The 27,792-nt window shown below is 43.3% G+C and overlaps 1 protein-coding gene across 1 annotated transcript; it reads left to right on the top strand.

Moving 5' to 3' along the window:
* Positions 1–619: 619 nt before the first annotated feature.
* Positions 620–24,665, top strand: UTP25 (UTP25 small subunit processor component). Its single transcript, XM_007096150.3, has 12 exons — positions 620–1,022; positions 1,958–1,997; positions 3,468–3,708; positions 5,469–5,630; positions 7,573–7,661; positions 9,605–10,015; positions 11,799–12,018; positions 13,869–14,071; positions 15,448–15,630; positions 15,768–15,880; positions 16,655–16,900; positions 24,111–24,665. Exons 1-12 carry the CDS (start codon positions 916–918, stop codon positions 24,352–24,354), a joined length of 2,259 nt encoding a protein of 752 aa, XP_007096212.1. The 5' UTR covers positions 620–915; the 3' UTR covers positions 24,355–24,665.
* The last annotated feature ends 3,127 nt before the right edge of the window (positions 24,666–27,792 follow it).

The following is a 27,792-nucleotide window of genomic DNA, read 5'->3' as shown; positions in this document are numbered from 1 at the left end:
CCATCAAGATATAGAATGTTCACACCACCTTAAAAAAGTTTTTCCATCCCCTTTGTCCAAGTTCAGTTTTGAGACGCTCCAGTTTTATGGCGTTCTCCAACATGGACTCTGGGTGATTTTAGGAAAGTCACTTTACTTCCCCTGATATGTTTCTGCTCTTGTAACATGATAAATGAAGGAATACATTTATTTCTAGGGACTCTTCCAGTACTTTCAGAAAACAAGGGAGTCGAGTGGGCGCTGGTATCCCAGCCTTAGGTCCCCATTCTTGATACAGCATACGCAGGTGGCCGATCCTAGTGGGTAAACGCCTGTGGTGGCGTCAAAGTTAGTTCCCCATCCTCTTTTGCCAGTGTGTAACGTTTTCTTTATTACGATTATTGCTGTTTTTTTAGTGTGCAACGTTTACTAAGCATCCATTTCCTCATCTACAATATCGGGCTTATTAACAGGACCCCTTTGTGTGTGTACTGCTGTGACAATGAAGTGAGATGTGCCGGCACCCTTATTAAATATTGGTTGGTCTTTTTATTATAGCATAACATAAAGTCAGGGCATTCGACCACCTCCGCTCCTGTACGTTTACGCGGGAGGATTCCCACAACCAAAACGGAAGCACGAAGCACGCCCACCCGTCTACTCACCCCCCGCGGTCCCAAGCTGGCCGGCCGACGTTCTAGAACTCAGACCAACAAATAGACACGCGGGCATGTGCTTCCAAAGGGTCTCGCTAGAGGGCGGAATCGAGACCAGGAAGTTCTAACGCCTGTCGTACAAGGCGACGTAAAATGGCTCTGCTTTATGGCAACCTGGTTCCGCCGTAAAGCGCCGTGGGCGACCTCGCGTGAGTGAGTTGAGACAGCTAACAGGTGGGAAACGCGGCTCTTGAAGGTGGGCGACCTTGACGTTTTTGCTATGGGCAAACGCGGGAGCCGGAGCCAGAGCCAGCTGCTCAACACCCTGACTAAAAAGCAGAAGAAGCATCTGCGGGATTTCGGCGAGGAGCATCCCTTCTATGACAGGTATGGAGGGGCACTGCCGGGGCTAGCCGTGTCCGTGGCTTTTCCCGGGTTGGGTCCGCTGGTCTCCCTGGGGATCGGGACAGAGCGGCGCCCCCCGCTCCCCACCCCTTCCCGCGCTTCCCCCGCGGCCTGGGAGGATTTAGGTGGCATCCCGCCTGGGATGGGGTTCTTCGTGGGTCTTCCTGCCTTTTGTTGAGCCCTTAGCTTTATGCTAGACCGCATGCCCCCTGTGGGGTGGGGGGCTGCTTTTCGTACTGTCAGAGGTTTTCTAACATTGATTTTGGTGTTTTGTGGTTTCAAAGAATTGTCTGGGCCTTTCGACATTACTGATATATCCACTTACAATGAGGAAACCAGTGTATCGGTAGTTGTGGTTTCCTTTGAGTGTCCGGACTCTAAGTTATGATCTTAGTCCTCACCCGCCACTCCACTTAGGGCTGCTTCATCAGCAGTTGAGGACATTGTAATGAAGCAGTGTGCTAGAAAAGGTATTTTATTTGCTAAATTGATACTTCTTTGCCATGAGAGCCAGGTACTGTGTTTGTCATTGTGACGTTGTTAACCTTTTGTCAATTATCAGTTTGCTGTATTCTTACAGTCCCTGTCCAAAAACATACATATTTTTTACGTGACTATAGTTATGTATTTATAATGGTATATTCTGCTTTTTTCACTTAAAGTTGTGTCATTATGGGCGCCTGTTCGTTGAGCGGTCAACTCTTGATTTCCGTTCAGGTCGTGGGATTGAGCCTGGCACCGGGCTGTATGCTGAGCATGGGGCCTGCTTAACACTCCCTCTCTCTGCTCCTCTCCCCTGCTGGAGCTTGTGCATGCCCTCGCTCTGTCTCTCTCAAATAAAAAATAAAGTTGTATCATTAGACTTTTTACTAGTTGCTACATGCTAGTAGAGTTTAACATAACTTGTTTCTTCTCAGGGTTTCAGGAAAGGAAGCAAAACCACAGATTTATCAACCGGTAATGCTTTATACTTTTTTTTACACTAGTTGGTTCTGGGTTGTTTTAAGATTGTATATAATAACGATGAAGTCTGGCTACACTTCCACTCCTTTCGATTTTAGACGTAAGCTATTATTTTAGTAATGTGTACTTTTGAATGCAGATGTCTGTTAAAATGTCATTGTGACAACTAATACAGTAACCAGAGTTTGAAACTCTCCTGAGAGATTAGCCTGTTCGAACCTGGTAAGGAGGCTTATTAGAGGGCTCTCTTGGTGAATCCTAAGGAGTATCTTGTTTACTTAACATAAAAGGAGCCACAAACAATGCAAACTGAACAGGGGTCCTAACTCATTACAACAAACTAAAAAAACAAAAAAAAACCCACTAAATTCTTTTGTTGTATTGTAATTTTCTTGTTGTTCCTTTCAAGGTGCTAAATATCTAACACATAGATTAGTTTAACTTCTGGGACCTGTGGGCAGCTCCGTCATTTAAGTATCTGACTTCGGCTTAGGTCATGATCTTGCAGTTCATGAGTTCGAGTTCTGCGTCGGGCTCTGTACTGTGCCCAGAGCCTGGAGCCTGCCTTGGATTCTGTGTTTCCCTCTCTCTCTCTGCTCCTTCCGTGCTCACATACTCTCTCGCTCGCTCGCTCGCTCTCTCTCTCAAAAATAAATAAACATTAAAAATAATTATAAAAAAATTAGTTCTCATAACCCAAAGCTCTGTTTTTAGTCAGCTTTCTTCCCATGTGGAACATTATCAGTTCAAAGAAGGTGAAAGTTCCTAGAATCATAGCCAGACTACCTTTTTATTTTTTTTTATTTATTTTTTTTTTTTTTTAATTTTTTTTTAATGTTTATTTATTTTGAGACAGAGAGAGACAGAGCATGAACGGGGGAGGGTCAGAGAGAGAGGGAGACACAGAATGTGAAGCAGGCTCCAGGCTCTGAGCTGTCAGCACAGAGCCTGATGCGGGGCTCGAACTCACAGACCGTGAGATCATGACCTGAGCCGAAGTCGGATGCTTAACCGACTGAGCCACCCAGGCGCCCCCAGACTACCTTTTTAAAATAACTTTGTTGGGGCCACTGGGTGGCTCAACTGGTTGAGCATCTGACTTTGGCTAAGGTCATGACCTCACGGCTCGGGGGTTCAAGGCCTGCGTCGGGCTCTGTGCTGACAGCTCAGAGCCTGGAGCCTGCTTCCGATCCTGTGTCTCCCTTTCTCTCTGCCTCTCCCCCACTCTCACTTTGTCTCATTCTGTCTCTCAAAAATAAATGAATGTAAAAAAATTTTTTTCTAAAAAAAATAAAATAACTTTGTTGCTGGGCATGGTTGAATAGATAGGATTGCATATTTACAGAAAAACTAATTTTTATTTATGAAAGTCTGAACCTTTTATACTTTTGGTCTGATGATAATAATCATAGGGTAGAAACGAATGGTTTGTTTCTGTTTCAAAAATTCCCATTTTCCTTTTAGTCAGAGAGTTCAGATACTTCAGGTTCTGAAAGTGAAGCGGAGAGCGAACCAGAGCAAGTTTCTGGGTACCACAGACTACTCGCCACATTAAAGAATGTTTCAGAGGAAGAGGAAGAGGAGGAGGAGGAAGAAGTGGAAGAAGACAGTGCTGTAGATGAGGCAGAAATGGACGATGATGATGGTGAAAGTGATGTCACCGTGGAGGAAGAGACAGCGCCCGAGTCTGCCGAAGTGCAGGAGAGTAAGTGTCTTCAGACATCCTCTGTGTCGGGACAGATTGCCCCCTGAGCACAGTGCCCTCCCTGTACTGAGTGAGTTGGGGGAAAGCACGTGGATCCAAAGCAGAGACTCTTAACCTTGGTTGGTTCAGTGATATCTTTGAGAGTCTGATGAAAACACAGGACCCTCTGGCCAGAAAAATGCAGAAGTAATATTTTTGCTTATAATTTCCAGGTCTTCATCAATCCTAGTTAAAGTTTTCTTGATTCAGAGGAAAGGGGACATAATTCTGTTTTTGTGACAGTTTCAGTTAGAGAGATCATTGTCCCTTAGAGAAACCAAATTTAATGGAAGACAGACGTGAAAATACAAACATTTTGAAGCAGCAGATTTGTATGTGACAACTAGCTGTAAGGCGTGGGAGAAATGTCAAGTGGTTGCATGCTGGAGTAAATGGGGGCAGGCTGCAGAGAAGAGCTGAGATTGGAAGTTTAAAGGAATTCTCTCACTCGGACTTCCAGGTGACTTTTTTCCTCTAACTTTGAAACCAACTTTATGGAGCTGTGATTTACATACAATAAAGCGTACCCGTTCTAAGTATACAACTTGAGGCGTTTGACAAGCGTGTACATCCGTGCTATTATCGCCAAAATCAAGATTCAGAACATTTCCAACACTTCCAAAAGGTGTCTTGTCTCTTTAGAGTCCATTTCCCCCTGCTGGCATCAGGCAACCGCCGACCCGCATTCTTTCCCTACAGATTAGTTTTGCCTGTTCTAGAAGTTCATATAAGTGGAAGCATACAGTGTATACCTTCCTGTGTCTGGCTGCTTTGGCTCCTCATGTTTTTGTGGTTCATCCATGTCATTTATGTGTTAGCAATTCATGACTTTGTATTGCTGGAGTAATATCCCATTGTCAGTGTATCTGAGTAACTTTTTATACCTCACTATCTGAAGGCCTATTTTCCTTACAGCTGTATTTTTCTCTGTAAGATGTCATTCGTCATCCTTAGTATTTTAATTCAGTTTCACTGGGATGAAAGTTTATTGCCTCAGACTTAGGGGGCTTTTTGTTTTGTTTTTTTATTTCCTGTTTTGGATTTTTGAAAATGAAAAGTTTGTGAGGTTGTTTTTTTTAATTATAAAAGTAATATATACTTACTGTAAAAACTTAAGAGGGTAGTATAGTTAACCTGTATCTCTACTACCTTGGGATAAACACCTTTAGCATTTTATGTAACCCTCCAGATTACTTTTTTATGGATACAAGTGTGAGTAGAAGTATGTGTGTGTGTGTGTGTGTGTGTGTGTGTGTGTGTAATGGTCTCATACACTTCTGTAATTTACTTTTTTCCTTCAATAGTATACCACAGTCCTTTTCTCTGTGAGTAATTGTGGATTCATATTAGCTTCTTAATTACACAGGATTTCGTTGTAAATGCTATGTGGTAACTTAATTATTACTCCATCGATAGAAAAGGATGAAATCAATTTTTCCAGTTATTTCTGGTTATAATCAGTGCTGCATTAAACATCCTTGCATGTCCATCTTAGTGTACTTTGTCCAGTTATCATCTTACAATAAATTCCTAACTGGAACGGGGTCAACAGTCAGGCTTAATTTTGAAACCTAAGTCTTCCACCTGAATTTGCTTAAAAATAAATAATAGTAATGAACATCAGTGTTGATTTAGGCTAAAGAATTAAGTTTTACTGGTCCACAGAAGTATAATTATATTTATGCATAAATAATTTTATAAAATGTTTCTCAAAATGACAGGTCCTCCTGACCCTCAGGGAAAAGGTGGGGATGGGCCACTTGGCACATCACAAGAATCCTCCGAGGAGTTTACAGATGCAAAACACGAGTCACTCTTCAGCCTGGAAACCAATTTTCTTGAAGAGGAGAGTGGAGGCACGTGTTCTCTGAATGCATCACAAGGTCAGAGCACAGTGTGTGATGTTCAGTTTCACCAGGTGCTTAGCATGGAGGCTTGTGGGCTAATGCACCCTGTTAAATCTCTGGTTACTGGCATGAGCAGCAATAAAAACGGGTTAGCAGCTCCATCTAGAGCTGGAAAGAAATATTTCCCAAAGGTATTTTGTGGTTTTCAGTGGTTAGGCAGTGTTGGGAATCAGGAGGCGATTTAGTAGGACAGACCGCCTAAGAGTGATAGTAGGGAAGGCCGGTTCCCCGGATCCCAGATCTCCACAGTTGGGAGTCAGGGGAAGACCTCTGATTTTCTCCCCAAGCAGGGAAGGAAGAAAAAGGAGAAAAGTATTTTGCACTTTTCTCTCTGCCCTTCACTTGCTCTTTGTTACTGGAGCAGGAGTTTTCCAGATTTATAGACTCAGGACTGGCTAATCTGATTGGTCCTCATTACCAGGGAGCCCCTTAGAGGCCAGAAAGCTCCATCCTGTCTCTCCAGTCTCTCTCAGCCTCTTGGTCATGCCTCTGTTCCAGTGGCAGTGACTTGGACAAGGCCTGGCTATGGTGGGGGTAGGTCGGTCTCTGCTCTCTCTCTCAGCTCCACTTTCTCAGCCTGTGCCTGGCAGGCAAGTCAGGTTGGTCTTGTTCTTTGCTCTGATGGCCTTTTTGGCCCCGTTGCCTTTCTTCAACCTAGCTCTACAATTACTAAAGCTGAAATTTTGATCCATATTTGGTTTATTTGGTTCCGTTGGGTGTTGTGCTGGAGAAAGAGAAGTTAGCAGGTAGAATTTGGGCACAAACCCCATTCTGAACCATCAACACTTTAAAAACATTGGAGGTGACATTAGGAAGCTTGATTATCCTAAAATTTCTCTGGTTGTTTTGCCTATACAGGTATATAAGCACCTAGAATTCTTATGTCCTATTGTTCTGTCTTAGGTGTTTAGTAGAAAGTGCATTGCATTTGAAGTTTTACCGTTTGGATCCTTGCATAGGTCATTTACCTTTTCTCTGCTTCTTTAAAAAATTTTTTTTGAAGTTTATTTATTTATTTTGGGAGAGAGCACATGTGTGCGTGATAGTGGGGGAGGGAAGAATCCCTAGCAGGCCCTGCACTAGATCTCACAAACTGAGATCATGACCTGAGCCGAAATCAAGTCAGACACAACTGACTGAGCCACCTAGGCACCCCAACTTTTCTCTGCTTAATGAGTGGGACTGGAAGACAAGGTTGGGTGGGCAGCTCAGAGGACTGGAGATAACCCCGAGTACAGATGCTACCATTTGGATCATTTGTTCAATGATACTCAGTACTCAGTTGAGTATTGAGCATTTCTGCATGTCCTGCAATGTAAGATAAGTCAGACATGGAACTGCTGTCAGGGATCTTACAGTCTAGTGTATGAGACAAGTCTGCACATATATGTGTTGCAGTGGGTGGGTAGGGACGGGGTGGGGGTACTGTCTGTAGGGCACTGAGGATGGTCTGTTAGTGGAACCAGCACTGTGCCTGGCACGGTAGGCTCCAGGGAAATATTTATTGTGAGTCAGGAGATAACATTAAACTGATAATATTTGGACATACAAAAATGAGGTGAAGGACAGAATAGAATTTTTCATCGAAGGAAGGAATCCCACAGTGGCAGAAGAGTTTGAGGGCCATGTAATTCAAAGATTGTATTGGAGAAGTAGATTGGAGTTGTACATCCTGCAGCGCCCCAGGTTTCAGACTGAGAAGCTTCTTCAAGGGTTTTGAGCTGGGAAGTAAAGTGATTAGGGAAGTGTGTTAGGAAAAGGAACCCATTGGAAACTTTTGAGCTGGGAGAGAGGGTGGGGAGATCAGATGGGAGAAAGGATGAGTTAACACCATGGAAAGAAGTGTGTTGTTTAGAGGGAAGACCAAGAAAACACCTGTTTTCTCCAAGTGTTCTGACATTCTGGATTTCTGAATTAGATCCATTTCTACAGCATGTGAACAAAGAACTGAAAGAAAAAGAAATTCAAGCTGTTGCCACAAATTCCAAAACTACTCACCAGCTGAAAGTAAGTGTTGCTTGGTTAGTGGTCACAAACGAAGTAAAGCTCCAAGTAAAGCAATGGTCTTGGGTTTTGGCGGTCTCCTCGAACATATGATACATGCTGGTGGTAGATGGGACAGGGGAGCATAACCTAGGAAGGCTGGAAGAGCCTAGGGGAGCACAGGTGTAGCTAGAAAGGCCTGGGGAAGCTGGAGTGTGGGAGCCAGAGAAGAGTGGCTTTCGAGACAGGTACACCAGGGTTTAGATCAGCATCTGAGAGGCGTTGTTGCATGACGTAAGGCAAGTTAATCTACCTTTTTGATCTCCACTCTTCTCATCTGTTAGAGGGGGGCAACAGTGCTTATCTCAAAATGAAGAAATTTAGTTTACTGACTGATACATAGAAAGTGTTGAGTAAAACAGTAGCTACTGCTGCTGTTTGTTTGAAATAATCTGAGATAGCTTCACAACTAAGTAATGCAAATGTGGAGCAATTTTTTACTTTTGTGTTTTTTGTTTTTCACCAGCTCATGCTGTTTATAAGAATTAGTCATCCTTGTTTAATTGAAATTTTTACTGAGATAATAATTATAGATTCAATTGTAAGAAATAAAGATACCCCTTATGCCCTTTGCCCACTTTCCCCCATTGGTAACATCTTGCAAAACTGTGGTATAGTATCAGGGCCAGGAAATTGACATTGACATGCTCTTCTGTCTTATTCAACTTTCCCCGGTTTTCTCCTACTCTTTTGTGTGTGTGTTAAGTTCTGCACTGTGTTAAGTGTCCTCTGTCCACCACCAAAGTCAAGATGCAGAACATTTCCAGCACTTTAATCTCTCTTGTTCCCACTTGCCCTTTTAAAACCACACCTCCCTCCCTGCCTCTGATTCCTAATCCTTGGTAATCACTATCTGTTCTCCATTTTACAGTTTTGTCATTTCAAAAGTGTTATGTAAAAGAACCCTGGGATGCCTGGGTGGCTCAGTCAGTTAAGCGTCTGACTCTTGATTTCAGCTTAGGTCAGGATCTCATGGTTTGTGAGATCGAACCCTGTGTGGGGCTCTGTGCTGGCAGCATGGAATCTGCTTGGTATTCTCTCTCTTCTCTCTCTGCCCCTCCCTTGCATGCACGCATGCACGCGCGCTCTCTCTCTCTCTCTCAAAATAAATGAACATTAAAAAAAAAAGAATCCTACAGATTGCCTTTTTTTACTTTGCATAATTCCCTTGAGATTCATCCCAATCGTTGGTGCATATTAATGATTCTTTTTATTGCTGAGATCATTCTTTTTGTCCCCCCCACCCCAGGTCATCAGTTTTGTTACAGTGCAAAAATTTCCAAACTGGTGTCTCACAAAAATATACTTTAGGATTTTAATAGCTGTATCCCCCCCCCCCCCAAAAAAATTATTCCATGTCCAAGTAAATTTGGAGAACTTTAGGTTAAATAAAATAGAACAGAGTTCTTGTCACAGGACTCACCAGAACCTTTTGTATTTAATATACATTGTGACTCTCCCAGAGGAGGATTAGCTTTTGTGATGTTTACCAAAGTTATTTGACCTTGGAGCCCTTTCTCTTCTGCAGTGAATTTTGATTTCCTATAACATATTCCACGGAATAGTTTGGGACACACTGACACAGTGAAGAGGTCAGGTTGGAAGTCAGAAACCTTGGGCTCTGGCTCTTAGCTCTGTTCTCTCCGGGGAAGTTTGTCTGAATCATATAACCTCTCTGAACCTCAGCTTTCCTAAACTGTAAGAAGAGCATTATAGCATCTACCTTGCAGGGTTGTTGGTTGGGATTAAACAAAATGATCTTGTAAATCAGAGAGATCTTGGTAGATTAGGAATTGTGTGAATGTAACATAGTATAATGCATTTCTTTTTTTTTTTTTTTTTTTGATTTAACTTTATTTTTCATTTTTTACATTTCTAACTTAGCTCTTGATCTGTCTCTTTCCTAGTGGCCCATATTGGGCCAGCTTGTCTTTTCATCGAAGTTTCAGAAGTTGGAAACATTTAAACCATCAAAGGACATTGACTTAAAGTCACTTCATCTCCAGAAGCCTCTGGAATCCACCTGGACCAAGACCAACAGCCAGTTCCTCTCTGGTTCCCCTAAATCAAGTAGCCCCTTCACACCCCTCCAGAAAGAGCTCTTCCTAATTATGAATTCTTACCGGGACCTTTTCTACCCAGAAAGGACCGCCCTGAAGAATGGGGAGGAGATCCGCCATGTGTACTGCTTGCATGTAATAAATCATGTCCTCAAAGCCAACGCCCAGGTGCTTGGTAACAATAGCAGACGCCGCAGCCAGAAACTTGGGGTGGGTGACGATGATGACTTCAGAGACCAAGGGCTAACAAGGCCCAAGGTGAGTGACAGCAGGAGGACTTTGTCCTCAAGAAGGAGGCTGCAAGGCACTGCCATATAGGCACTGCCATATGCGCACTGCCTCGCACTTAGCAGGTACTCGACTATTTTAATGATATGAATTCTGGAATAATGAATGAGTCCAAGAGTGAGCATGTTAGTTGGGCCAGGTAGTGTCAGAGCAGTACAGTAGACAGCTCAGTGGACTGTGTCTAGCTGCATATTTGTGGATTTAACTGGAAACTTGTAAGTCACAAGTACTTCTGTGATAGTTTCCCTTAAAGGTAACCCTGAACATGTGTAAATGGCACTTCATTGTAAATCTCCTCTTGGTGATTGTCAGAGCTGGATGGAACCTTAGTAAGCCTTTTATCCAATCCCTGGATGTTAAAGCTATGAACAGAGACCCAGATTCATAGAGGACCTTGCTAAAGAGAACCAGGGATGCTAAAGTAGCAGAGATGGGATTAGAACCAAGGATTCTCTTCACTGAGCCACATACATATGTAAACCTTGGAAAACAAATTCCTATTTTTCCATTATATAGTTATTACTGCCTAAAACTATTACATTTATGTGGGTTCATAAGCGTAAGTTCCAGTTGATTTGGGGGCTTTGGTAAGAAATGTGTTTGAGTTGTGCTCATGTTATTCATGTTAAGTGGCTACATCTTGTGTCATCCATTTCCTATACCCCCTTAGCCTATATCCCTCCATATTGAAGAATCTAAAAAGATTTTTTAGATTGTTTTACTGAGTTTAGTAGGATTCTAGGGTTTAATACTGATGCGGATCTTAGACATTTCTTGGTCCAACCCCTTACTTGAAAGCTGGGGAAATTGAAGCCTGGACGCTTACATAGCGTGGGTACTAAGCCAGTAACTTGGCCCTCTTCAATCTTGGGCCCTCACTGCTGCACTGTACCAGGCTGAATCATGACACCTCTCCAGCTGTGCTGGTTCCCTTTCTGGGAAACTATCTGAGTCTTGGACATAAGGATTATAGATTTATCTGTTTCCATTTAGGGTTGTAGAGAAAAATGAAGCAGATTAACCGTGAAGCACATTTAGAATATGATGGATTGTGTGATCTGATGGGCTGTTTACATTGTTAATATTTACAGAAGGCTAGTTAGAAATTTATTTATCAAGCATATTCTGTTTTCATTCTCAACAGTTGTAACCTTAAGCATTTTTGGAAATGTTTAGAAAACTTAATTTTCCATTGAGATGTGATCTTATTTCAGAAATGCTTTATCATCATTTCTGAAAAATGTACTAAAGAACATTCTAGAAAAGTAGTGATTCATTAATCCTTTTCCTTACCAGCTTTATTTGTTCTCTACTTATTACAGCTAATTCATTTATTTATTCATTATATATTTACCCTTTGAGGCTTATGGACAAAAATACCAATACTAAGTTCTGTGGGAGACAGAAATGAGTACCATTCCTTGCCACTTGTATGTTTCTATTGGGTTTTTGCTAGTGGGCAGCTGTTAAAGGCATTGACTTAATCCTGAAAGGTATTTCGACATTCTGGTTGAGAATTGCCTCCTGTGGGGCCATGAGCTTAAAGTCCACAGGACACAGTACTATGGATATGAGAGGTGCTCAGCTTCTAGTACTGAGCCAGGTCCTGTGCAAAAGGGGTGATCTAGATATGAGCCCTTCCAGGGGCTGCCGCTCTGCGGAGGGTTCTTGAGCTCCATGTCCTCAGCAGGCTGACTTGCAGCTGCCCATCCTTCCCCTGGTCCCACCAAGGCTGCTGCGGCTTCCTCCACAGGTGCTGATAGTGGTGCCCTTCCGGGAAGCTGCTCTACGGGTGGTCCAGCTCTTCATCAGCCTCCTCGAGGGCGACAGCAAGAAGAAAATAATTGTGAGCAATAAAAAGAGGTTTAAGGGAGAGTATGGCTCAGATCCCGAGGAGAGACCACCCAACCTGAAGAGGCCTGAGGATTATGAAGCTGTGTTTGTTGGCAACATCGATGACCACTTTCGGATCGGTAATTCCTCCTTGTCAGAACTCAGACCCCAAGGGACCTACAGTGTGAGGTTCTCATGGCTGAAGACTAGAAGCCTGGAATTAGGCATTCTCTCAGGGGGTTGAGATGTCCTCCTAACAGGGCTGGGGTGCATTTGAAACATCTTGTCTGCCAGAGGAGAGAGTTTTGCTTGGCTAATGGGGTGGATGCTGGGCTAAGGGTGGAGCATCTCTGAAGCTCTTATATAAAGACACGTGCACATTTATGACAAATGTCTCAGCACACCCATAGCTAGTAGTTGATGCTACAGGGGAGTTGGAAGTGACACAGGCTGAGTGGGTCCCTCGGGGGAGGCTAAATAAACTGAGTGTCTATGCATAATGGTGGACTTTCCTCCTACTGGCCATGTAGAGTGCTTACCCCTGAATTGTCTCCACTCAGGACTTACCAACTGCCACCCAACTTGTTTCATGTTTGCTTGTCTCATTCAACTCCCATATGCTTGGTTGGTTGTGTATTGATAGAGTAATGTTCTTGGGAAAATGTTCATTAGTCACATAATCTCATTCAACAGACATTTATAAAGCATCTATTGGGTGCCGGGTACTGTTAGGAAGCTAGAGATACAGAAATAAAAGTTATGGTTCCTGTTGCTAAGGAAATCCAGCCTCGTGGGAAAACAATACAGAATGATCATGATAAATACTGATCAGAGGATGCAGTGGATGTTCTGGGAGTGTTTAAAGCAATTTCTGTACTCCAAACGAGGACAAGATAGGGAAGGCCTCCTGGTGGAGGTGCCATTTATAGAAAGTTACAAAGAGGGATGGTCAGCATGCAGGAAGATTTCAGACAGGAAACTGCATGTGCAGAGGCATCAGGGTGAATAAGCCAGGCATGACCTAAGATTTATATAGGCTTTAGCAGGACTGGAGTGTCAGGTGAAACGGGACAAGAGTTGATGTGTAGTTTTACATTTTTTTTAATGTTTGTTTTTGAGAGACAGCATGAGCAGGGGAGGGACAGAGAGAGAGGGAGACACAGAATCCAAAGAAGGGTCGAGGCTCTGAGCTGTCGGCCCAGAGCCTGATGCAGGGCTCAAACCCACAAACCATGAGATCATGACCTGAGCCAAATTTGGCCACCCAACCAGCTGAGCCACCCAGGCACCCCAAGAGTTGATGTTTAGTTTTAAACATGTGCAAGTGTCCTGCAAGCTGCTGATGATGTCAGTTTTGAGCTCAGGAAAGAGATGCGGGCTGGAAATACAGATCATTGTAGAGGTGATGTTACAGTCGTGGTTGGTGAATACCAATTTATTGGTAAATGGTGAATACCCATTTATTACCCATAAACTTAGGTAGAGTGAAAGTAGAACTTACAGCCAAATCAGGGATTTGTGGAAGAGCTGTTTGGATCTGGAAAGATTGATATGGGCCAGGTCAGGTATAGAAATGGAAGTATTAAAGTGACGAAAAGAACATTTCAAGGAAGATTGGTTCAGTATGCTGCTTTATGCATTTGTGATAAGAAACACTAAAGTGTCATTGAATTGGTGACCTTAGCAAGAGTCATTTCAGTGGAGTGCTGAGAATTGAGCCAGGTTGTGATGCATTGAGGAATGAGTGGGAGGTTTCTAAGTGGAGACCATCCTCTGGGGAAGTTGGCCCTAAAGGAAAAGAAGAGAAGGGGAGCTAGATGGAACCATAGACTCAAGAGAGGGAAGATTATTATTATTTTAGTAAGTGAAACAACTTGAACATGGTTATGTGCTAAGGGAAAGATGTGAAGGTACAACATACATCAGAGGGTGAAAGCCAATGGCTTGGTGGGAACTAATGAACTAATGTGCACTTGGCTGTTTCCTGTAGGAGTGGCAATCCTTCAGAGGAGCATCCGACTGTATGCCCCCTTTTACTCCTCCGACATCCTCATTGCCTCCCCGCTGGGCTTGAGGACCATCATTGGTGGAGAAGGAGAGAAGAAGAGAGATTTTGACTTTTTGTCTTCTATTGAGCTTCTCATCATTGATCAAGCTGACATTTACCTGATGCAGAACTGGGAGCATGTCCTGGTAATGGTGGTCATTTACATTTAGAGTGACAAAGTTCACATTTAGGGAGAGTGGTTTAAGCCTTTTTTTTTTTCTTTTTTAATACTTATTTTTGAGAGAGAGCATGTGCGTGAGTGGGGGAGGGAGAGGGAGAGGGAGACAAAGAATGTGAAACAGGCTCTGTGCTGTCAGCGCAAAGCTCAACATGGGGCTCAAGCCCGTGCACCATGAGATCATGACCTGAGCTGAGGTCAGACACTCGATCCACTGACCCACCCAGGCGCACCAGTGGTTTAACTCTTAAAGGGCTATTTAAGTCCAGGTGAGAACTCAGTTTGGAAATGGAAGTGTTTCACATTTTCCAGTTTGAAAAAGCCTTTTGTCCCGTTTTCTACCCACAGATTGGTCAATAATCATGCAGAGAAATAAAAATTCTTGTCAGTATTGTCATATCTCCAGCAAAGATTTCTTCCCTTCAAAGGTCACTTCTGTGAATAGACTACTTGAGTGGCTGGTTGGTAGGTTGGTTCCTTTTAACCTGGAAGGTCTTTACCTGACTAATTCTTCCTACCACTTATGCTCATTCTCTCTTGTTTGGCCTTCAGAGGAAATGGGAAATGTAGCTCAGGATTTCTTAATGTGTGATCTTGTTTTACAGAGAAATGCAGGAGGTCTTTATCTTCCTACTGTAACATGCTGTAATTTTTCCTCCTTCCCCACATACTCTGCAGTGTTGACCATTTTTGCTTTGGAATAATCCTTATCACAGAGCCATAGGTTTGGTTTTTACAGGCACATGAGAACTTGCTTCTGTAGTCCCAGGGCTTGCAGGAAGGTTGGGGCAGATAAAGGGGAGCATTTAGTCATAAAGGAGGGAATACATTTATAGTACTTGTTATCTGTTAATACAGATTTCCAGGTGAAAATATAATGAAGATAGAAAAGGCATGTTGATAGCTGAGTCTTATTTCTTAATTTGAGGGAAAGGCAGGTGTTGTGTCTCTGGGGATCTCCTAATGTTTGAGAACTAAGTCACTGAAGAACAACAGCTCTGTTTTCCATGTCATTTCTCTTCTTATCCAAGTCTGGGACTGAAGAACCCATAGAGTGACCAGGCAACATTTCTGAAGTTCCTTTTAAAGGAATATTCCCGCAAGTACCATTTTGATCCTTTCTGAAAGATCCAAGAGATGGCCAGTTTTAGCTTACCTTCGTTTTGGCAGTGTTCACCTAACTGGGCAATTCACACCCATCTGGGCCTCGATTTTCTGGTGTGATTTGGAGGTTGATTGTACATAGCCCATGGGGTTAATAAGATGATAGATTTATAAAATGCTTAGCAGTGCCCAACAGGTACATCCAGAATAAAAATTAATGGTAGTTATTTTTGTTCAAAGCATTTGATGAACCACATGAACCTACTGCCATTGGATTCACATGGGGTGGACTTCTCTCGAGTGAGGATGTGGAGCCTCAATAATTGGTCCAAGTATTATCGCCAGACACTGCTTTTCGGGGCCCTGCAGGATGCCCAGATCAACTCCGTGTTCAACAAGTACTGTGTCAATCTGCAAGGCCAGGTGGGCTCTCTCCTTGTTTCTCTGGGTCTTCATGAAGCACTGTGTACCGTTTGGGTCATGAGGCATAAGGAGAAGATGGCATTTGGTCAGCAGTGGGGATGGCTGGCCTCCTGACACTCTTAATTGATTCCTGACAGGTGGCTGTGAGGAACGTCCCAATGACAGGCTCCATCAGCCATGTCCTGGTGCAGCTTCCACATGTCTTCCAGAGGATGGAAGCTGAAAACCTAGCTTCAGTGATTGATGACAGGTACCTATCCCTTCCTGGTCCCATTGGACACTTGGGGGTCAGAGAGAGGGATTTGACTTTGGCGTATGAGATGAGATAATTGAACCTGATCATCATTGACAGAGGAGGAGACTGAAGCCCAGAGAGGAATGGTGCCTTGTCCTAGTTCCCCAGCTGGTTAGTGATAGCATTAGTACTGCAGATCGGGGGCCTTTCCACAAGATTGGGGCATTTCTTAATTACATTACAGTGGTTAATGCTGCAGAGTGTTCTATGTCAACAACTTAATTTTAAGCCCTTCAGAGCAAGAATTAATGCCCAGAAGTGAACACTGAAACCTTTACTTTTTTATTTTTTTATTTTTGAAACCTTGAAATATTCAACTCTAAGCCCTTCACCTTTTGCTTCCTGCAGACATCAAGGTTCCAGTGTTTTTAATTCTCTCTGCATTTTTCCTGTCTCCTCATGGTGTTGGTCAGGGAGGAGACCATGGGAGTTGTTCAGTGATGATTTGTTGATTGACAACAGAATGAATGAATGCGTGAGTGAATGGTTTGTGTATGTACTTCCAGAATAATTCTCTGAGATATACTGGCATCGCATCTATTTGTTACAATGAATAGTGTTAGCACTTATTTTTTTATCCTTATATAATCTCTTTGTGATGAGGTAGGCCATACTGGCCTTTTGGGGAGGTAGAAGGAGATTGTGACTTGCTCAGGGTAACCCAGTTAGTGAGGACACTGAGGGCTAATCTCTAGGTCATTGACTTTGCCCTTTGCTTTTCCAAATCAGGTTTAACTTTTTGGTGAACAAGATTTTGCCTCAGTATCGTGATGCAGTCATGTCTCACACGCTCATCTATGTCCCCTCCTACTTTGACTTTGTGCGCCTCCGAAATTACTTCAAGAAGGAAGAACTGAACTTCACCCACATCTGCGAGTACACCCCGAAGTCTGGTGTCTCCAGGGCCAGACACTTCTTCCTTCAAGGAGAGAAGCAGTTTCTGCTCCTCACAGAACGCTTCCATTTCTACAAAAGGTAAAGTAGTGCCAGGTTTTGAGTGTCCTCTCGGGAGGGGAAAATGCAGTGCGGATCATGGCCTACTTCTGAGTGCATGGTAAGCTTTGCAGTGTTGTGAGGTCCTCTTGTGTCTACCTTTTGTAGAGGAGCCAGAGAGTTTTGGAACTGGACAGGCTCTTCTTGGTTGGTTGGTTGGCTTCCTCCCCAAATGGGCATTGTTGGAGAATGTAGAGACAAATGAGTGACTACAGTATAATCTGTGTGGGTCTGGAGCGGGTCCACACTTGGGGATGCTTCCTGTAGCTGTGATTGTACACCTCAAGAAAGACATGACTGAGTTGAACAACTCTAGATAGCACAACTGAAGTGACTGTAGGAAGGAGAGGGCCCTGTCATGGAAGCAAAGCCAAAATACCAGGGACTGTGTGGTCTGTGGAGGTGGAGGTGGAGGCTGAGCACAAAGTCAGTGTTCAGAAAGTTCCAGTGTGTCTTGAAGAGGTGCACACACACTTCCTGACCAAGGAGACCAGGATTGAGGGGCCCCTTGTTTGTAGGAGGCAAAAGATGAGGGGCTTACAACTGAATATTTAATGATTTCAGAATTTGCTTTGCTTCCCCACTATGTGATTTTGACAAAACAAGTTGGACTGGCCTTTAAAAAAAAATTTTTTTTTAAATGTTTATTTACTTTTGAGAGGTGGGGGGCGAGGGGCAGAGAGAGGGGGACACAGAATCCGAAGCAGGCTCCAAGCTCTGAGCTGTCAGCACAGAGCCTGATGTGGGGCTCGAACTCACGAACCATGAGATCATGACCTGAGCCGAAGTTGGACGCTTAACTGACTGAGCCACCCAGGCGCCCCTGGATTGGCCTTTTTTAAAAAATTCTTATTAGAGTGTTAGTAATATTGGGCTTTCTGTTACTGTTTGCAACCTTTCGTGTCCTGAGAAGTCAGGTGTTTTATTGTTTTGCCAAGTCTGTCTCTGCTGCCAAGTGAAAAGCCCTTTTTAAACCCTTATCTACAGAGAGATGGAAAATTGCATCCTATTATCCCTTCTTTCCTGATTCACAATAATGTTCAGTGAATTTACATTTTGCCTTTACCGTTTTATTAATTCTCAGTCACATGTACTACTGAGGGGCACTTTTTCTCAGAGAACTCCAAATACGTAAGCCAGGAATCTTCTAGGCTTTGGAGCATATTTGATGATGCACATTGGCATTGCTTTGCCTTTTAGTTTATCCTCATGTTAGGATGTGCTCCCCAGACATGTTCTTGTTACTAAGATGGGGAGGGAGGAATCTAGCATCCCTCCAGGGCTGAGCTGACATGACATGACCTCTTTGGCTATTATGCTGACTAGGTGATCTGTGAGTGGAGAGAGGAAAAATGGCTACATTTGTGTTCTCTGGGCTCCATTCTGGGCCACCTACACAGGGCTGTTTGGCCAAAGAGTGCTGATGAATTTTGGCATCGTTATTTGCTTTGTTCTGGTGAGTTGTTGTTTTCATTCATGTTGGAAAGTGATATTTTGGGGGAGTTTGCATTCGGCAGGTCTTAAGAGCCCTTAGTTCTCTGTCAGCTTGACACATGAAAGCAAGCCTTTTAAGTGAAGTGTATGGATTGGAAAATTTCCCAGCGTGATGGTCTATAGCAAGTATGAATTAAGCCGGGAGGAAAAGAGTGTTCTCATATAGCAGCTTTTCAAGGAGAGGGCACGATGTCTTAAGTAGGCAGCACAATCCACTGGCTTACACCACTGTATTTACCAAACTATTTAGCCCCCAAATCATTATAAAGACAAATCAAGCATGTACCACTTGCCTTATACCCTGGACCAGGTTCGTGAGTATATCCTGTCCTGGATTGAAGATGAATAGAAACAATGTGCTTCAGTGTTCTGCGACTGCTAATTATCTCAAAGTTTCCAGCTCTAGATTTTTTTGCTTGAAAGGTCATCAAAGTGATGATAGGTGCTTTTATCTGCAATGCCTTTGTGATTCGATTTGACCTTGGGAAACATATGTTAAACTTTAATATCCAGCTCTGAAATTCTGTATTTATATTCTCTCTAGAAGTAGGCATGTTAGAAATACCACTGCTTTTTTGTGAGCTAGCAAAACATTTTCATCCAGAAGATGATTCATTTTTTTGTGGGATTGGGGGATGAAACGAGTTGAATTTTAGGATTGGACAGGCCTTTGGTCATGATGGCCCACCGAAGGATGGGATGCTTCACAGTCCTTTCTGTGAGCTTTATCACTGGGTTGCTACAGCAGGGAGAATTCTTAACCAGGGCACAAGTCAGAAACTCTGGAGGTGGGATTTATGGGGTTGGGAAAGGCTGCTGGGGTATTTCTTTTATCTTCTTTTTTTTTTCTTAATGTTTATTTTCGAGAGAGAAAGAGAGCGCCAGCAGGAGAGAGGCAGAGGGGGAGGGGAGGGGCAGAGAGAGAGAGAGAGAGACAGACAGACAGACACAGAATCCAAAGCAGGCTTCAGGCTCCTAGCTGTCAGCACAGAGCCTGATACAGGGTCAGACTCACAAACCATGAGGCCATGACCTGAGCCGAAGTCAGATGCTTAACCGACTGAGTCACCCAGGCATACTGGGATATTTCTGACTACTCCCAGTCCCTACGTGAGAATCCCCAGTTCTGGAAATAGCAGACTAGCTTTATAGACAATGTGGAGAAGCCAGCCTTTCAAATCAGCTGTGAGTGCCTCGTTTATCTTTCACATTTGGTAGGTGAGGTCGACATCTGAATGTCCTTTGTCCTTAGTTTAAGTTCCCATCCAGCCATTGAGTCCTATTTCTAGGGGTCACTGAAGACCCAAAACCTGTACCAGAGGAGGAAGACTGTTTCCACCACATTCACTGTTTCCAGGAGATACCTAGTCTGTTGTGGGAGATTGAAACTGAGAAAAATTTTCTTGGTTTTTAAATACAGCACTTACTAGAATTTGTTTTGTTGTTTTGTTTTATAAGTACGCTGATTCTAAGAGTGTTGGACAATTGTTGTAGAGAACTTGGAAAATGTACGTTAAAAAAAAGAAAATGGAATCTCACTGCCCTGATATTAATACCCATTTTAGTGTGTTTTTTTAATGTGAAAAATACGTGCACATGTACAAACGTGTGTACCCCCCCACATACATTTTTTTTTTTTTTAACTAAATTGGGATTACATTGTACTCGTTGGGATTTTTTTCTTTTATGCATTTTATGTGTTCATTGAAAAAGAATTTTAGTATGTTAACATTTTGGCATATGTATTTGTGTATCATGGGTGCATTTTTAAGTTGACATACATAGCTCTATCATGTCCTCCCTTCCCCCAGCTTTTTATTTGGAAAGATTTCATTTCACAGGAAATTGTAAGACTATAATAGTGAACGTTGATAGCTCCTTTTGCTGGGATTTCACCAGCTGTTAGCATTTTGCCACATTTGTATGCACCCCTGTTCTCTGTCTTTCCTTCTCTCTGTCCATTCACATCTTAATTTTTCTTTCTGAACCATTTGTAAACAAGTTCAGGGGCTTCATGACATTGAACCCCTAAATCTTTCAGCATGTTATTTTATCTAATGGTAATACCACTATCAAACCACTTGGTATTATTATAGTAATATCATCTGATACATAGTCTGTATTCAAATTTTCCTTGTTGTCCTGATGACCATTGTAGCTGTTACACCCCATAATCCAGGATTCGGTTAAGGATCATACATTACATTTGGTTAATGTTTTTTTAGTCTGTCTTAGTAGTTCTCAGCTGGGGGCAGTTTTGTTCCAGAAGACATTTTTGGTGGTCAAAACTGGAGGGTTTTCTAGTGGTCTAGTGATTCTAGTGGATTGCGGCCAGGATGTTTCTGGATGCCCTAGAGTACAGAGGATAGCCCCACAACAAAGAATTATCTGGCTCAATAGGTCAGTAGTGTGGAGGTTAAGAAACCTTGATCTAAAATAATTCTGTTGCTTTTTTCCCCTTGACATTTCTTGAAGAGCCAATCCAGTTTCCTACAGAATGTCCCAAAGCCTAGATTGTGTAATTGTTTTGTTTTATTATTCAGATTGTTTTGTTTTATTATTCAGATCACTGGTTCCCAGATTTTGCTGTACATTAAAATCCCCTTGGGGAGCTTTTAAAGATCCAAATACCCAAGGCATACACCCCAGTGCCAATTAAATCCCTGTGTCTGGGGACGGGAACGAAGCACAGATATTTCAAGCACACAACCAGACAGGTGATTCATAGTGCAATGAAGTTCAGAATCACTGACTAGATTAAACAGCTTTTGGTGAGAACTCCACATAGAGGATATTGTATACTTTCCACTCTGTCTTGTCAAGAGGCACATAATGTCGGTTTATATCATTTTTGGTGATGTTGAATGTAATCACTTGGTCAAAGTGTATCTGCTAGATCTCTTCATTGTAAAAGTACCTTTTCTATTTATAAGTAATCTATGAGGTGTGTATTGCATCCTTTTAAATGGTATATAGTATGTTGTATGGATATATAAGTAGCTCAGTTTCCTTTTCATGGGTATATAGATTCTAAAAAAAATTGTTCTATTATATACAACAATGCCAAGAACATCTATGTGCATAATTGATGGCATAGTTGTCTAGTTATTTTATTAGAATAAATTTAGACAGGAAAACTTGTTAGCTCAAAAACTGTATACAATGAAAAATTTATTATGCATTGCCCCTTCCTCGCTCCCTCTGTTTTCCCCATATCTTCTCTCCCTCCCCAAAATACACACACAATAATTTATACTCCATTAGCCTATTTCTGCAAAACCCTACTTGTTGCCAGTGACTTGATAGCCAGAGTGATACCTCAGTGTTTTAATGTCTTTTAAAGAGTCTTGCGTGCGTGTGTGTGTGTGTGTGTGTGTGTGTGTGTGTTTGTAATTGTCAATTGAATGTAGGGGCTGAGATGGGTAGTACTTACAATCAGGCATACCTCTTACTCTTCAGGCCACTCGTGTGGGAGCTGTGAATCGAGTCAGGATTTGGTTATTACTGTAGCTAACCTTCCATGCACCACAGACTTCAAATTCCTCTAGCAGTCAGTGCTTAGTGTAGGGCCTGGGGTACCGGCAGGTCTTTTCTCAGTGTCCATCTTCTCTCGGCTTCCACCAAGCCCTGTGCCCCCGTGACAGAGGAGGGGTCTCTCCCCACTCGACCCCCTTTTGCAGCAGCAGGCTGCTCTTGCTTGTTACTCCCTGCGAGGCTTGAGGTGGGATTGGGGTTCTCTCCGTGTGGCTTGGTTTGAGGCAGGCCTGTTCGTCCTAGGCTGCGGAGCTGGGGCCCGGTCAGCATTCCTGCAGCCCGCTCCGTGGCAGCCAAACCCTACCTTGAATCTGTGAGGGATCTTGGTAGGAAAGAACTTCCTGCTTCTCCCACGGTGGTGGCCGACCTGTGCTTATGTCAGTGTAGGATCTTGGGCTGAATGGATTTTGTGTTCTTTCCCCAGGGACAGTCTGCTGCTGCTTTTTACTGGGTGTAAGTCTTGTGGTGAGGAAGCATGGGTGGGCCTTTAAGGCCCCAGCCCCAGCTCTTGACCTTTGCCCCTCTCTCAGCAGTTTCAGATTTTACTTCATATACATGTGGGTCTGGGAAGTGAGTGAGGTTTCATGTCTGCACCGAGGAGTCTCTCTCAGGTCTCCTGCCTCGCCTCCCACCTTTCTCCAGGACCCCCATCGGAGGCCTGTAGAAGAGAGCTCATGAGTGAACGCGAGTTAAAGGAGTGTCCACCAATCTCAGGGGTTCTGAACTGTCGCACAGGCCTACACTTGCCCTTTTAAGAATTTGTACAGCTCTTTTCTTGCTACCCATTTTCTTGGCAGCTGCCCTCTTCCTCCTGTGCTCTGCCAGAAACCCTCTCTTCAGAGAGGTTTGTCACTCTGGAATTCAGTCAGTGGTGGGCTGGCTCGTGAGATCTGCTTGCCCATCTCTTCCCGACTCCCAAGTTTAGCAACATAACGTTGGTAGCTTGAAATTGGCCACGGTGGGAGTATTTACACCACAGAATTTGGCAATTGCTTCAAATCCGCACCCTCTCTTCCCCACTGAGAACCAGTTCTTAAACATACACCAGCATGCCATTGAATCAGTTCACTTGGCTGCCTTGTGACATGTGCTGTCTAGGCTCAGGAAAAGCAACATAGGTTATGTGGCTTTTTCTGGTTAGTGTGGAAGCAGTGCTCTCTTGAGTTTTCTACGTACAAAGCACAAGTGGAACTCGGTGTTTGCTTTTGTTTGTTTCGATAACTAGTGAGGTAGAACAGTGTACTCAAGTTCATTAGCCATTGGAATTCCTTCCTTATGGTAATGTTGAAAAGTGAACCAAGTAGTGGGTTGCAGTTACAGTTTGGAAGATGAGGGTCTCCAGAGAGATCAGGATGATCTGTGGGATACGAAGACAAGGAAAGCGGATCCTCTGTGAATAAAATAGAATTCCCAAGTGAGTCTTACATCAGCAGCGTATGAGAGGGCTTTAACAGGAAAAATCAGAACCTTGTCAACTATAAAATCTTTTGTTATGGGGCCCCAGAGGAAATAATTGACCCGGACCCGAACCATACAGTGAGTCCCTGAGGTCTGCACCTCGCCCCCCCTCCCCTCCCCCCCACCACTGCATACAGCGCTGTAGCAGGGAGAGAAGTGCACGAACTGGTGAAACTAACGCCTGATGGGTCCTCAGTCAGGATTTTGTAAATGGGTGAACGTGGAACATCTGCCATGGAGTTAGCATGTCTGCAGAGTGACAAGAGAAGACTGATGGGAACTCCTTTACAGTTTATGCAGTTCATTTTACGTCCTGGGTCTGACCTCATTGCCATTACAGGACATTCTGTTTTGCCTCATCATAATAAGGGTAACGTTAAGTTGTGTTTACTTTTTAAATTTTCTGTGACAGATCTTTAATCCCAGTCTACTGTTCTTCCCCATCCTACCTTGGTCTACCCAGAGTAGGCTCAAGAAATGCAAATTTGTTTTATCACTATCCAAGCCAAACATTAGGAATTCAAATACGCTGTCACAAAATAAGCCCTTCCAACTCAAAATAACCTGTGGTCTGTCGGATGGTGAGCCATTATCTTCCTCCTTGAGCATGGGGCAGCAAGAGGGAGCTACGCCCCTGTCGAACTCTTAGGTAGCTTCTCCGTAAATGTTCTCAAGGAGATATAGTCTCTCTTTCCCCTCCTAATAGGTATACCATAAAAGGGATCAGGAACCTGATTTTCTATGAACTGCCAACATATCCCCACTTCTACAGTGAAGTCTGTAACATGCTGAGAGCCACCAGCAGAGGAGAGGAAGCCACCTGGACTTGCACTGTCCTCTACTCCAAGTACGACGCCCAGAGGTTGGCTGCTGTGGTTGGCGTGGAGCGGGCTGCGCAGATGCTGCAGTCCCACAAGAACGTCCACCTCTTCATTACTGGAGAAAGATGAGAACTTGTTGGACAGGAAACGGTATTGGCGGGATACCTGATGCTTGGTTCTGTGCCACTTGGACCCAATTCTGATCACTTACGCAAGGACTGCTCCAGGAAGGAGCACCGGGCAGCAGCGGAGCGGATTCGTCTTTCTCTTTAGGTCATGCGTCCCTGAAAAGTTAAATGTAAACCAGATTCTGGGCACATCTTTCAGAGATCAGGAGGGAGCTAATAGAACTCTGAGAGGTTGGCAGAAGGAAAAAGTTCTACTTGTGAAACTTTTTGTAAGCCATAAATTCTTCTGGTGTTATTTTATTCTCTAACTTATTACACTTGGTAAATTCTTTCAGATTCACCTATTTCTGTCTGATGCTTCCTTAAAGTAAGGCATACATGTCATTGCTTGTGAGAATTGGTTGTGAGAATATTGGGAGACTTCTTGCTGCTGAATATCATCTTAATTGTGGATCACACGTGTTTTGCAAAACTATTATTTTTCCCCAGCCAAACTTTTTTAAATCTTAAATATTCTATTTTAATTCAGCCTAGAAGAATACATTCACTGATTTTTTTTAACTCACAATAGTAAATGTTTTAAAATATACACTTAAAATCGTGTTATTTGAAATAACATTAATCTTTACTCTGTTTCAAGAAATAATTTTGTGAGACTTTTGGTGTCATGACATCTGTCTTCATGTCACTGTCTTCATTATTACGGTGGCCCTTTTTTAAGTCCTATACAGATAAAAATGAAAATCACACTTCTAAAGACATTTTTATTTGGAAATATTCCCAGAAAAATTGTAAGTCCTGAACCTAAACCACTTGAGAATAAGTTGCTGACTTGATGGGCCTATCATTCGTAAAAATTACCCCTGGATTTAGTGTGTATTTCCTGTAAACAAGGACATTTTTCCATGTAACCAGGAAACAAATATCAAATCAGGAAACTGCCGTTAATACTTATTGCCGTCTAATCCTTGGCCACCATTCAGGTTTTGCCCAGTGGCCCAGTCATGTCCTTAATAGCAAAAGGAGATAGTTCAGAATTACATGTTGCCTTTCATTGTCGTACCTCTGTAGTGTCCTTTATTCTGGAAGACTACCCCAGCTTTTTGCTGGCTTTCTTGACTTTGACATTTTTGAAGATTACAGACTGGTTATTATTTTGGATAATGTTTCCCTTTGATTAGGTTTAGTTGATGCACCACTAGCAGGAACACTGAAGCACTGCTGTGTCCTCACCCCGTCTCATCAGGTGGCACACAGTGTCCATGTGCCCCGTCAGTGATGATGCTAACTGACCACTTGTTTTTCTTTTGTCTTTTTAAAATTGTCTTTTAAAAATTTTATTTTTAAGTAATGTCTACATCCATTGTAGGGCTCGAACCTGCAACCCTGAGATCAAGAGGCACATGCTCTACTGAGTGAGCCAGCCATGTGCCCCGCTAACTGACCACTTGTTTAAGGCACTGTTTGCCAGGGTTTTCCAGTATGGAGTTACTCTTTTCCTGTTATTTGTTAATTTATGTCCGTCAGTATGGGCTTGTAGTTTCATCTTCTATTCAATGGGTTATAATCCATTACTATCATTGTGGACGTGTATACACACACAGCATCTGAAATTATTTCTACATCCATGTACTGAAAACCATGAATTCACACCACACTTTGACACCACGGACGCCTTCCGGTGTTCTCCCTGTCTGTAGTTGTAACTCCCTTCTCAGACAGTGAGATATGTGGCTCCCATTATCCTCAATGGAACAACCCGTAATTGGTACAGATTTTCTTTTACTTGGACACACTTAAAATTGCTTAGCAAAAACAAGTAAAATCACTTTTGGGGTAGTCTTCCTGCTAAGTATTTAAATAGGCATTTTTATTTCTCTCTTCCCTCAACAGGGAAGGTAGAACTATTCATTCCATATACAGATGGGTTCCTAAAGTTCTGAAAATTGAGGTGACAGTCATAAGCTGCCCAAACCCATGCTACAAAGACCGTTTTATATCCCCAGAGTGTCCTGTGTGCTATTGGCGTATCTGTGCTGCTGTTTACCATGTATACATGGAGCATGTATATTATGAGAAAAGAAATGGGTTCCCTTGCCTGGTTCAGAGATAGGAGGAAAAAGGGGCTCTGGTTGCCCCCCCTCTTCTATTTCTGTGTTCATTATGCTGCACTGTAGCTGATCTCATGGCTCTCATTACCACTGTTTACAAGACTCCCAGAGCTGCGGCTTCTCTGGATCTCTACGCACATGTGAACCTGGATTTTAAGTCCATGAGATAGCCCCAGGAATCTGCATTTGATTAAGCATCCCTAGTGATTTTAGTGCTGGCTTATAGGCAGCCAACTGCTTCTCACCTGTGAGAACATGGAGGATTTCAAGTGTGAACAAAGTACTTCTTTTGTTCTTGGCTCGGTACCTGGGAAAGAAGGTAAGCCTCAGCAGCTGGCCCTGGCTCCTGAGTTGATTGCAAAAAGTTGATTCTCTGGAATGGTTCCATTAAAAGGATGCCTTAACATCAGGTCTCTCACATATGCCAAATCAGGGAGAGAAGAGAATTTATTGGACTATGGATAATAATGCCTGAGCTGGAATTACATACTATCTTGCTATTTCTTATTTTTTTTTTCCTTCCCCATAGTAGTAACAACTAGCTTAGCACTTTTCTTTTTGAGGGGAGAAAAGCTTTGAATCATGAATGCTTCGTACAGCTGGCTGCACCATGTGCAATATTCAAAAAACAAGAACTAGCTAATCATAGAGAACCAGCAGCTAAACAGCCCTCTGCTGGCTTCCAAAGGGCTTATAATTGGTGCAGATGGCCCCGGCGGGATGGGGAGCATATCCCTGCTGACTCCTTGCACCCCAGAGGGCCAGGAGGGGTGGGGATGGGGGGCTCATGAAGGCTCTTGGCCCTGATCATGCCCTCGTGGGAGTGAGGAGCCAGGCTGCTGAGGAAGGAGGGGGAAGGCAGGTGGTGTGGGAGCCTGCTGGCCGCCTTCTGCCCAGCCTTCCCAAGGCCACATGAACAGATCTTCAGGCTGCAGAGTTTAGATTTGATGAGTCGAGGGCCTCAAGATGACAGAAAGCCTGGGGTGAGGGAACAGGAGTTGGAAGTTCTTTATAATCATCTGAAGAGTCTCATTGTGCAACCAGCAGGTGGCTGTGAGGTGCCTGCAGCTTGCCGAAGAGGAATGTAATGGAAACGCATCAACTTCACCTTTCCCGGAGCATCTTCCAAGCGGCATGGCCTTCACAGCTGGTCCGTCTGCTCCTTCTGCCCCCTGTCCTTCCAATCTCTTCCCCAATTTCTCTGTCTTTAAAGGGCTTATGGTAGTGATTTTTATTATCAGTGTTCCTACTCCCGACTTACTATTTTAAAAAGCTTTTCTGGAGGCCTAGCTAAATAGAATTCTAAACAAATTTCAGTCAGCTTTTAA

Source organism: Panthera tigris, chromosome F3 (assembly GCF_018350195.1).
Source record: "Panthera tigris isolate Pti1 chromosome F3, P.tigris_Pti1_mat1.1, whole genome shotgun sequence".
NCBI lineage: Eukaryota > Metazoa > Chordata > Mammalia > Carnivora > Felidae > Panthera > Panthera tigris.
This window is presented reverse-complemented; position numbering and strand designations above follow the sequence as displayed.

Coding starts and splice junctions, on each gene's coding strand:
- UTP25 (XM_007096150.3), top strand. CDS start 916: ATGGGCAAACGCGGGAGCCGGAGCCAGAGCCAGCTGCTCAACACCCTG. Junction 3,709..5,468: donor GTCTGCCGAAGTGCAGGAGA/GTAAGTGTCTTC, acceptor TCAAAATGACAG/GTCCTCCTGACCCTCAGGGA. Junction 15,881..16,654: donor GCTTCAGTGATTGATGACAG/GTACCTATCCCT, acceptor TTTCCAAATCAG/GTTTAACTTTTTGGTGAACA.